Here is a 12104-nt window from a genome sequence, read left to right as displayed (position 1 = left end):
GTCAGGCTTGGTGCTGTGACCACTGTCTTGGGGAGCCTGTTCAGTACCCAAGCACCCTCTGGGTGAAGAACATTTCTCTAATATCCAACCTAACCCTCCCCTGACATCAGTAACACTGGCCCCAGTACGGATCCCTTCAGGGGACACCACACACATACACACAAAAAGTCTTTAGAAAGTCTGGTAGTGAAAAACTGCTTTAATCCTTAACAAATCTTTCTTTTTCAGTGTGAAACACTACTGACACCCCGTGAACTCACACCGCCAACCCCTCTCACACCGCACCCCCCGCCCGCGCACCGCACCCCACCCTCACACCGCCTCCCGCACTGGCCAATAGCCGCCAAGCCCTGCCGCATGTCCCGCCTCCGGCGCCTCTGGCCAATAGGAGCTGAGCAGCTTTGGCTCCCTCTCCCCTCACCCCGCCCCGCTGCCACCCGGCCGTCGTGGAGCGCTCCACGCCGCCCGAGGGCACCTCCTGCGGGCTCTGCGCTGCGCCCCGCGACGCCAGGGCGATAACCCCGTAATAACCCTCCTCTTTGTGGCGCCTCCGGGCAGTCGCAGTTGAGCAGGAGCGGTCCCTGTGTATTAGCGCCCTCCACCCCTTCTCCCCCCCCGCCCCCCCGCGAGGATCGAAATGGGCTCGACCGCTGGGACAGCCGCTAAACCGTTGGCCGCGGGTCACGTGGGCGACGCGTGGCCCATATAAGGCCGGGGCGCGGGAGGCGGGGGGGGGTCGTTCGCCTCGTGCGGGCGGCGAGGGCGCGATGAGCTCCCGCGGCCCCGCGATGGACGCCGGGCTGGGGCCGCTCGGCCGCGGCGACGCCGTCACCCTGCGCGTCCGCGCCGTGGGGTTGCGCCCCGACGTGCCCGTTCTGAGGCTCTGGGGGCTGCTGGGCGAGCGCAAGGCTGACTACGCCCGCCTCCACCGCGAGATACAGGCGGCGGCGGGGCCGCGCTTGGCGGCCCGCCCCGAGCCCGGCGGGCAGGCGGCCGGCAGGGTGGGGCTGTGCCCTGGTGAGTTGGGGCTCGTAGAGGTGCTGGGGCTCTGGTACCGCTGCTGCGTGGTGAGTTGCAGCGCCCAGGGGTACCGCGTGTTCCTGCTGGACGAGGGGTACGTGGTGGCCACGTCCGCCTTTTACCTGGCGCGGGGCTGCCCGGAGCTGTTCCAGCTGCCGCCGGAGGTGCTGGGCTGCGTCGTGGCCAATGTCATGCCCTCCCAAGGCCCTGAGGGCACGGGCTGCGGGGACTCACCGGTCTCCAAGTGGACGGTGGAGGCGATGGAGTTCCTCAGCTTCCTGCACGGCAAGGAGGTGTCTGGTGTGGTGCAGGAGGTGATGTCCCCGCAGCTCATCGTGCTCGAGCTGCCCCAGCTCGTGGCCCAGATGCGGCAGCTGGGCTTGGCCAGGCGAGTCTCTGCTGTCTGGTTCTGCCAGGTGCTCAGGCGCTGCCTGCCTTTTGGCCACCTAAAGCAGCAGCTCTGGCAGCAGCAGCCCTCAACATGTTCCCTTGGAGCTTTTGCAGTGCCTCAGCTTCTCCACGTGCTGCTGTCATATCGGCCCCTGTCACCTGCTTTGGATTACTTCTACCCACAGCTTCAGCTGGGTGTGACAGAGCCTGTCCTAGTGACCCATGTCTCTGACCCACATCACATCTACTGCCAGTTGCAATGCCTGTCCCAGGAGATCCGTTGCCTTTCTGATACCATGTGCCATGTTTATGACTGGTGGGAGCAGGATTTATTGCCCAAGGTAGGCTCGCCCTGTGCTGCCCGTAGCACGGATGGCCAGTGGTACCGTGCCCTTCTGCTGGAGCTTATTACAGGGGAGCAGGACCAGCAGGCAGCTCTCGTGATCTTTGTGGACTATGGCAGGAAGGAGACTGTGACCAGAGCTAACTTGCGCCATTTGCCTGCTGAGTGTTTTCGGATGCCTGTGGTGACTTACGTGTGTGCTCTTCAGGGTGTTTCTGATGGGGGCTGTGGCTGGTCCTCATCACAGATCAATGTGCTGAAAGCACTGGTGCAAGGCAGAGGAGTGAGTGCTCGCATCAAAGCCTTTAACTCCTTTGAGCATCTCTATTATGTGACCCTGTATGGGGAAAGCGGCGTCAACTTGAACCATCTTTTTGGGTCTCAGGCTTGCTGCCTGGTCAGCAGTTGTAAGCAGGTTAGCCAAACTAAGGCTCGTGGGCAGCTGGAATTAGAAGAATCCTCAGCTGGAGAATTGGAATTGCCATCAGAAGCACCTCCTGTCTTAACACACAGAGATTTGGGCTCTGCTGATGTACCTGGTGTACAGCTGAAGACCTGTGTGTTCTACAGTGCACAGGTCTCCTACCTCCGAGATCCATCTGAGTTCTGGCTGCAGCTCAATGAACACCACCAGCTTTTCAGGCAGCTGAGGCAGTGCATGTGGAATTTCTACTCCCACGCCACGAAGCTGGATGGTGCTGGGTGGGACCCACACCCTGGATCCCTTTGTTGTGCCAGTGGGAACGAGGGTGGCTTTTATCGAGCGGTGGTCACCAGGGTGCTGGACAGTGGGGTGGAAATACACCTGGTGGACAGGGGCAGTACGGAAACTGTGGATCGGTGTGCGGTGAAGGACCTGCTCCCTCGGTTCAGGGAAGTCCCTGCTCTAGCTCTGAAGTGTTGTTTGGCAGGTGTCTCCCCTCTGAGAGGGGCTTGGAGTGAAGCCTCTGTGTCTGCATTCCGGGAGATTGTGCTGAACAAGGGACTGAAGGTTTGTTTTTTGAGTTTGAAGGGTGACAAATACATGGTTGAAATTTTTGACCAGACCCAGTTAGGAGAGAAAAGAGTAAGTAAACTCATGGCCCAGGGAGGTTATGCTGAATACCAGAGGTGTGAAATACCCAAGACTCTCCAGAATTCAGATGAAAAGGCTGTGACACAGGCCTCTTCCCTAGCAACTAGTGCAGAGGAAAAACAAATAAATGCAGAGAAGAGGCTTAGAGAAGAGTCTGCTCTAAAGAGCAATGATAGAGCAGTTGATCCTGACATCACTGTGATGGTCAGAGAGAGCCCTGTTGCAGCCATTCACAGTTCTAAAAGTACTGAATCTCTTCCTGCTCAGGAATATAAGGGCAAGGGAAACTTGCACGTGTCTTTGAGACAGAATTATGTGGAAATTAAACCAGGTTATTCTTGTGGAGGCCACTTAGAAGTAGGAAGTACTGTTAGTGTTATTTTGTCATACGTTGAAAATCCTAGTGTTTTCTGGTGTCAGTTGAGTAGAAATAGCCGTGACCTTGAGTTACTAATGGATGAAATTCAGGAGCACTGTAAGAATTCATCCCAGCCACATGTTTGGCCAAATCTCGTGTGTTTAGCCCAGTACTCAAAGGATAAGAAATGGTACAGGGCTTTAATTGTTAGTGAAGCACTTTGTGCGGAAAAAGTAGAAGTTGTCTATGTTGACTATGGCAACAGAGAGCAGGTGTACCTGTCAAGCCTCCGTGCAATTGATGAGCGCTTCCTTAGGTTGGAGGCTCAGGCTTTCAGGTGCAGCCTTTACAACTTAATCCAACCCAATGGTCAGAATCCTTTTGCTTGGGAAGAAGAAGCGATTAATACTTTTCAGCAGTTTGTTGTTAATTCGTCATCTGAACTTGAACTGAAGTGTACAATATTTGCCTTGGCTTCAATAAATAGGGACCTGTTTAACATCGTAGATTTAATAACACCTTTTCAGAGTGCTTGCCAGTTTCTGACTCAGAGAGGTGTAGCCAGACCTTTATTTCCTCAAAAGCATCTGGCATCCTTGGTTCAGCTTCATTCTTACTATTATTCTAATCATGGTATCAAAATTGGGAGTGAGGAAGAAGTTTATATTACACACATTGAGGATCCATGGACGTTTTATTGCCAGCTTGAAAGATGTGCAGATACCTTAGCACAGCTGGCTGATAACATCAGTCGCCTGAGTGAAACAATGACCAGCACGGGAACCTTGAGAACATCTGGGAGCTTGTGCTTAGCAAGGTATGCTGACAGTCAGTGGTACAGGGGAGTAATTATGGAAACACAGCCTAAGGCAAAAGTCTTCTTTGTGGATTTTGGGAACACAGAGACCGTAGAGAAAGATGATCTGCTTCCTTTACCCAGTGATGCTTCTGATATCCTGCTTGTGCCAATGCAGGCCATAAAATGTTCCATATCTGATGTATCTTCTGTTTCCAAAGAAGCTGCAACATGGTTTAAGGAAGCTGTCCTAGAAAGGCAATTAAAAGCAATAGTAGTAGCAAAGGACTCTGATAATACACTGCTGGTTGAATTGTTTGATAGTAATACTCAAATTAATACAAAACTGAAGGAGCTAAGCCTAAACAACACAAGACTGTGTCGTCATGTAGAAAGTGAGACTCGGTGCTCTAGAAATGCAGATGTGAATGAGACTGCAGTGTCCCCTTTAAATGCAGGGAGGCCTCTTGAAAGCAAAAAATGTGGATCTGAAGCTCAGGGAGGACAAGGGAGCAAAAGGCACTTCAAAGAAGATGTAAACCTTTTCCAGCCCTCTAGCAAGGGAGATCTGGCAGCTGGATTACTAGAATCTGATGAAATGCTTAGCAGTAAAAAGGATGCTATTTTGTTAAGTAAAGCAGGGGAGGAGTCTCTGCTCCCTATCCAGATGGATACACTGTCAGATATTAAATCTGGTGCTGAAGGCAGATGTGTAATGCTTAAAAATGTGTCTGATCTACCACAACAGAAGATAGTGCCAGCTCTTAAAACGTTAGTGTATGTGTCTTATGTCAATGATCCACTGGATTTTTATGTTCAATTAGGGAGTGATGAGGTTCAGCTTAACAGCATTTTGGAAAGTTTAAACAATGGGACACCAGCGAAGAATCCTTGTGGACAATTTTTCCAAGCAGGAGATTTAATCAGTGCTGTTTATTCAGAAGACAACCTGTGGTATAGAGCTGCAGTAAAAGAGAAGACTTCTGACAATTCAATAAGGGTACACTATATTGATTATGGTGATACTTCAGTAATTACTGTTCATCAAGCACGCAGGCTCCCTGAGGACTTGTCATCTATTCCAGCAATAAGCATTCACTGCTTCCTAGGTGGACTTAAGTGCAAAAAAAATACAGACTGGGCAGAGAAAGCAGTGCTTTACTTCACCAAGAGAACAAGTGAAATCCTGCTGTCATGTGAATTTGTAGAAAAGGTTGAGGATAAATGGGAAGTTATTCTCAGTGACCATCAAGGTATAATAACAGTGGATTTACCTAATGATCTTGCAAGTACAGAGAGATCTTGTTCAACTGAAATAATTGATAAAAGAGAGAACAGTGACATGATAACTTCATGTGAGCCTTTGCCACCTCAGGCACCAAGTGAGATTTCCTGTGATTGTAAATCATTTATCTGGAAGTTTCCAGAGGCAGGTCAGACTTTAAAAATTTACATCACGGTGGTAAATGGCCCAGAATACTTCTGGTGTCATAGTGCTGATACTGAACACTTGAGCTACATAGACAAAAAAATAGAGGAAGCTGAAAAGCTTGGACTGAGCTCTTTGAATGATGGCAGAATATCTTGTATTAAAAGTGGTCATACTTGTCTAGCAAAATACAGTCAAGATGGATGGTTCTACAGAGCTCAGATCATCAGTGTAAAAGGTGACAGTGTAGTTGTTCGACATGTGGATTACGGAAGCCAGGAAGCTGTTGGCATGGAGAGGGTCCGACAGATTCCATGTGAACTGCTCAGAGTACCTGGTCAGGCATTTGCTTGCTGTCTGTCAGGTTTCAGTCCTTCAGAGGGCTCATGGCTTAGTGAAGCAAATCAGAAGTTTTATGATATGACTGCAGACCTTGTATTAGAAGCTGAAGTAGTAGAGACTCGGAAAGATAAAGATTCTGAAGTTCCTCTCTGTGTTGTCAAGCTGGAAGCTTCTGGCAATAGTATTAATGAAGAGATGAAGCCTTTTTGGAAGGCTAATAAAGGAACTGGTGACAGTGCTTTCTCAAGTCTTGACAACCTCTTAAAGGAAAATAGAAGTTCAAACAGTGATATGAGTCTTTGTCTTGAAAGAGAAACTACTGCTGTTTGTGGATTAGCTCAGGAAGGAAGTGCTTTACTTTGTTCTGAACCTTTCCTGGGTGTAACTTCTGAGTGCTTAGAAACTGCAGAAGCAAATGTGTCAGTGGGAGCTGCCAGTGGGAACGCTGATGATGGATATGAAACAGCAGAGCATCAGAACAGTTTTGATAAAGAGGTACCTCTGTCTGAAGGCGATAGTGATAACAGTGTGTTACTAGAACCAATGAGATGCTGCAGCCCTCATATTTCAGGGAGTGAAGTGACAGCTTCAGAACAAGAACTGTCTGAAGTACTGTTTGGAGAGGATGCTGAGCTGCAAGCAGAACTGATGGGCAGTGCTTCAGCAGCCAGCCTCTTTCTAGGAAACAAACCAGAAGAGCTGCAGCAATTGCCAGTGCTCCAGGCACAGCCATCTTCCAGCAATGGAACAGGGATGTTAGTAGAACTGGATCCATTAGAAATGCACTATTCGTATGATGATCTAAAAGAGTTCCTGCTGGATCTAGAGGCACTTTCAGCCAAGTCGTCCTTCAGTGAAGAAACAAAGGAAGCCCTGGAAACAAAGTCACTTGAAGTGCAGACAGCATCAGGCAGTGAAGCAAGAGAGACAGTGTTGGAACAGGAGTTGCTGGAGCTGCCAGTTTGTAGTGAGGAGACAGGAGAGTTGGCAGCTCTGAACTTTCTTGAAATTTTAACATTACTTAATGAGAAAGAAAACCTGGTGCCTTCAGTTAGTGTTGGAAAGAAGTCAGAAGAGCCGATTCCGCCTGATGTTCAGCCTTCTTTGGGAGGGAACCCAAAGAAACTGAAAGTGAATTTGTCTGGAATTCATCAGGCAGATGATCTACTAGGTGATTGGATGGAAGCAGATGCTCCTCCCCTAAAGCTGTCGTCATCTGGTGGTAGACCTGAGAAACAACTGGACCTGAAGACCCATGACAAGCAGTCAGTGGTAAGTGCCAAGTTTGGGCACTTTCTGGAACTGGTGCTGCCTGATGTTCAGCCTTCTCAGGAAGACAGAGAGGAGGACTTGTTAGAGCTGGAACATTCTGTGCTGCAGAATTCTGCAAACAGTGGAAGTCAGCTTTCATTTCTCACTAAAGACTCAGTGGATCAGAGGCCTGTTTTCCCTGTAAAATCATGTGACTACAAAGTTAAGAAACGTAAGGGGAGGCAGAAGCAGCAAGATGACTGTTTGGAAGAGTGGATGAAACAAGACTTGACTGACTCATTTAAAGAGTGTGGAAATACTCATGTGCAGTCATCAGGCTGTAAGTCTGGGGATGAAAAAGAAGAAAAGCAACACAAGAACTTGGCTGACTGCAGTGCAGGTAAATTACCTGATTTTGAGAAGTTAAATAATCAAAATGTTGTGCTCACTCAGACATGAGAATAGCTTTCTTGTAGAAACCTAATTTTTATTTCCTAATAAGTTAACATATTAGCATTAATGTCAGTATGCTTTGATGGGTTAAGGACAGCAGACTAAGTGTAGTATCTCATGTTTAACGTGACAGTGTAACAGCAACTAATCTTACCTGGGGAGATTAATGATTTTGATTGGAAATCTATTTCAGAACATGAAATACATTTGCAAGACTGTTCAGGATGACAAATTTTAGCTTTCAAACATCAAGTAAGTAGTTTGGAGGGGGGCAGGGGAGCAGTGTTGTGAGGTATCTTAGGTTTTTTGAGGGGTGATTTTTTTGGGGACTTTATGTGTTTGTTTGTTTTTTTTCTTCCTCCTTCATTGATATGTCATAATTTCTTGTAGCACACCCTGAATATCCTTGTAATCTGAAGGGCTTTGATGTTGGTTCCAAATGTGTGGTGTGGACCTCCCTCCAGTGGTGCGAGGCTCGCATTTTGGAGATATCTGAGAAAGGTACTAGGGTAAGTATGGTTTGAATACTTTCTGCCTTCTTAAGATCTGGCCCTTCTGTAGTCTTCCTCTAAATATTTTAATATTGAATATTTTAGATCTTCACTCTATAATAGGCTACATAGAAACAGAAGTGTCTCAAATAGAGTTGGATGCTACATGCCAACACTTGATATTCCCTTCACATCTTATTCCCTTGTATTGACTGGGAATATTGAAGGAGGTGGCTCCAGATTGCGATGCACACTCATATGCATGGTTCTATCTGGCCGGCGAATTCATGTTCTGCTGTGGAGCTGTTTTGCCATTAAATGCTCATGAAACCTGGTACTATTTTATTGGTGTTTTGAGGAATTAGTGCTACAACAGTAGAACTTCGGGAAGAAACTTGAACTATACTGTATATAATAATGAATCCAAGACTATTCCTGCTTCAGCAAAATGTGTACTCCGTTAGTGGCTGTTAACTTTAACAGTGGGAGTTAACTTTAGTGGGAGTTAACTTTAACAGTAGAGGATAATCTAGGGAGCTGCCTTGTTCTACTGCTCTTTATGCTATGGGATGAATTGGAAGCCTTCCTTCAGTTCAGGGGGAGTGTGTGTCTATGTACACGCATCACAGATGTCATACTTGGATAAAATGACCTTTAAGTTATAATTAAGGTTGCAAATCCAAAAGATCTTTACAGAAAAGCAACTTTTTGGAAGATTGAATGCCTGAGATTGTGGAAGCCAGCTCTTTTGCTATTAGATCCCTTGGGTATCTAAAACTAACCTCAGCTGTATTCAGATGAGGTTCAGTGTCTATTATGTATTATTGTTTCACCAGCTTTCTTCTGGTTCTGATCTAGTAGGTATTTTACAGCCTTTGTTTCTCACGATACTTAGCTTAGAAGTCCAGAAGAGCCTTGAACAGATTCAGTAGTTATATTCAGTTTTTTTAGAGATTAAGTTGCTCTTCCTTGCAAGATCCAGACTTCTCAAAACCTTCTAAAGGCAGGGAGTCCTCAGTTGTGTTTTCCCACTGCAGTGTTTTATTTGCTGAGTGTATTGCTGCTGTGCTAGATACACTTTGGCTCCCTCTCTGCAGGTCTTGAATCTGTCCAATGGCAACGAGGAAATTGTGGCTCCTGAGAATGTCTGGAATGGTATTCCTGACTCAGCTTGCAGATCATCTGAGGTATGGCAGTGTGGTAGAGGACTGGGTAGGACAGTACTGGTTTTCAGAAAGGGTGCTAACTAACTGGTAAATCATGAAAAATACTTCTATTATGAATTAGGAAAGAATAGTAAGGTTTTCACCAGTGTTCTTCATGAAGTACCTACCATGAAAAAGTCGTGTCTAGAACCCAAAGCTCAGGTCATCAGCCATGCTGTGGTGATAACAGAATGTATTTCCAGTTTGTTCTTTACATGCAGTTTCTGAATCAAAACAAAAAGTGGGCAGAAGACCTAATATAGTGAGTTATAAGGGGGGAAAACAGTGGTAAATAGGAGTCCAGTAGTGTAAAAAGTTAGTCTAGTATTAAAGGAATCATCTCAGTGGATGTCTTAGCAACAGTGCCAGCTTCCTAAGAAGATCCCTTTTTGTATAGGTATTAACCCCTGCAACAGAAAACTTCCAGTCCTTACCAGAGGAGTCCTTGCTTCATGGTAAGTGTACCTGAAACCTCCCAAATGGGTTGTGTATTTGGTGTTGAGATGTTTTCTAATTTTCTAGAAAATGTTTTATTTTAGAAAACACAGTTAAAACACTAATTTTAATTTATGTAGTTCATACTGTTGTTGAGATTTTCTTAGTAGCATTAGCTTATGTACTGTCAGTTTAGGGGTGACTACATGCAATGAGAGCTGCTACTCTGTCTGGATTGGAAATCAGTTTAATAATTATTTATTCACCTGATGGATTGAGCCTCTTGGAAGAGCTTGTTCTTGGATGGTTCACCCAAGCTATAATTTTTGGTAGGGTTTTGAGCGTCTGCCATTAGCATGCTGTTCTTGCTCATGTTTCTGAGGCAGAGTTGAGTGACTGCTAGGCAGACTACCAAGCATTTAGTTTGGGATTTGAGTGTCCCAATCCCATAATAGATCTTTGGTCTATAAATCTAAACCCATAATAATACCATCTTAGTTGTTTGTGAATAGTGCATGTACATCTTTATTGTTTCTTAAAAATTTTGATGTGTTACTGGTAATCAGTGCACCAAATAAATAGTACAGGTTCTTTCTGGTTATAATCTATGGAATTGTAGGGCAGTTCTGGTTGAAAGGGGCCTTTGGATCTGCTGAAAGCAGGGTCAACAAGATGAGGTTGCTAAGAACCTTACTGACAGGTCTGGAATCTATCCAAGGATGGAGACTCCAAAATCTGTCTGGGCAACTTGTTTCTGTGGTTGCCTGATGAAGACTGAACTGAGTTTAAGTAGAGATAGCATATGTGCTTTCAGAGATTGAATTGGTAATTATATTTCAGTACAACTGTACTGAAAGCTGACTGGTTTATGGATAGCAAATAATGAAGCCTGCAATAGAGATCTAGTTGCCTGTTAAGCAAAAAAAAGGCAGTTAAAAGAACTTGATTAAAATGTTAAAATGGTGAATCTACAAATTCTCCCCCAATTGCATCACCTAGATGCAGAATTATTCTTGATTTTGTGGTTTTGATAATACTTTCATGGTTTTTACCTCTTCATTTTAGTTGTTTTCCCTTATTTGGTTGCTAAATATTATTGTCCAAATTTGCCCATTGTCTGTTCTTGAACACTTTACATGGAATTAGTATGTTCGCCCTCTCAGCAGCAGCACAGGAGATGTGAGCTAAGGTGGTGCAACCACATGTCACAGAGCTGGATCTTGCTGCACATGGGTGCTACTGCCTGGAAAGGCAGTTTGAGTAGAAGGTACCTGATCCACAGGATGCAAAAACTCCTGCAGTGGTGTATGCCAAGCCCAGTGAGGGATGGAGTGACTTGAACTCATAACTGGAATCTGGGAGCACTGCTGCTTCATCTTTTGGGCAGGTCTGCTCTTTCATCTTTTTGTAAATGTAGTCTTCTAATATGGTCCAATATGTTGATAATATTTAGTCTGAAGCCCTGTAGAGCTGTGACTTTAGACGATAATGCATTTATATACATTTATAGACACATCTTGTTGGGTCTAATCTGTGTTTATTCCCTGTAGAAAAGCAAACTGGCCACAGTTGTGATTTAGTTGAAGATACTCGTGCCCTCCAGCTTTGCTGAAACCAAGTGACATGTTCACCACGTGAAACTGATTAAGTGCCTGTGTGCCAAACATTCCCATGAAAATGTGTTCATGGGAACAAGAATACAAGCCAAGCATTGAGTTTTTTTTTTTTTTCTCCCTAACTGACCAAATGCTTGTCACTACTGCACTTCCTTGTCAAAGAAGTGTTGATGGTAGACTTATTGTCAGCTTTTTTTTCCTACAGCTGTTGTTGGTAGACTTGTTATTGTTAGCTTGTTTCTCATAACTGTACTTTCTTTATGAAATAAGTTTGCCTCTTGACTGGCATTTCTTATTGTGTGTGGGTGCACTGACTTGTATCGAGTTCTTGTATTAAGGTGGGTGGTTGTTCAAAAAAGGCTTCTTATGAGTTTCTGTATATGCTATTTGTTGTACAGCACTGCTTGCTGATGTTTGCTTTTGGAAAGCAAAAGTTATGTTGTTACATGGGTTTTTTTCCTCAAAAAAAAAAAAAAAGAGGGTATTTTTGCAGGGGTGTGGTGGGGGGAGGAAGGTTTTTTCCTCCATTGGGAAATACAGTTGTTTTGGGTTGGAATCTTGCATTTGGTGCTGTTCTAAAGCAATGGAAGAAGCTAGAATAAAGCTTTGGCTGACATATACTGGTTTGTTAATGTGGTTTTTTACTGACTTGTGTCTGTTCCCTATGCATAAGCATAAATGCTGTGTGGGTGCTGTTCTGCAGTCCCTAGTTCTGTTTTGACCTTAACCAGCTCTCTAGAGCACTGTGAGGTATGGTGAATAATTAGAAACATTAATTGCACATAATTAATTGAAGTTATTCCAATTTCACTAATTGAAGATGAAGCTTTTCCAATAAATATGAAGATGGCCCAATAGAACGGTGTCGCTGCTACACAAGTACAGCAGTTTAAGGACTTA

The 12104-nt window shown here is 45.3% G+C and overlaps 1 protein-coding gene across 2 annotated transcripts; it reads left to right on the top strand.

Annotated features, from left to right (window-relative positions):
* Positions 1–466: 466 nt before the first annotated feature.
* TDRD6 (tudor domain containing 6) lies at positions 467–11824 on the top strand. 2 transcript variants are annotated; one of them, XM_064650703.1, is made up of 5 exons: positions 468–7404; positions 7848–7966; positions 9046–9135; positions 9551–9608; positions 11139–11824. In XM_064650703.1, the coding sequence occupies exons 1-5, from the start codon at positions 768–770 to the stop codon at positions 11198–11200; spliced, it is 6966 nt and encodes a 2321-aa protein (XP_064506773.1). In that variant the 5' UTR covers positions 468–767; the 3' UTR covers positions 11201–11824. The 2 variants fall into 2 exon arrangements, with proteins under 2 accessions (XP_064506774.1, XP_064506773.1); XM_064650704.1 differs by lacking the exon at positions 9551–9608 and having other exon boundaries at positions 467–7404.
* The last annotated feature ends 280 nt before the right edge of the window (positions 11825–12104 follow it).

The sequence above is a fragment of the Pseudopipra pipra genome, chromosome 3 (assembly GCF_036250125.1).
Source record: "Pseudopipra pipra isolate bDixPip1 chromosome 3, bDixPip1.hap1, whole genome shotgun sequence".
Lineage (NCBI taxonomy): Eukaryota > Metazoa > Chordata > Aves > Passeriformes > Pipridae > Pseudopipra > Pseudopipra pipra.
This window is presented reverse-complemented; position numbering and strand designations above follow the sequence as displayed.

Bases quoted from the DNA above. Each gene is read 5' to 3' on its own strand.
- TDRD6 (XM_064650703.1), top strand. From the start codon at position 768: ATGAGCTCCCGCGGCCCCGCGATGGACGCCGGGCTGGGGCCGCTCGGC. The intron at 7,967-9,045 runs GTAAGTATGGTT...CCCTCTCTGCAG, and splicing joins TATCTGAGAAAGGTACTAGG to GTCTTGAATCTGTCCAATGG. The intron at 9,136-9,550 runs GTATGGCAGTGT...CTTTTTGTATAG, and splicing joins CAGCTTGCAGATCATCTGAG to GTATTAACCCCTGCAACAGA.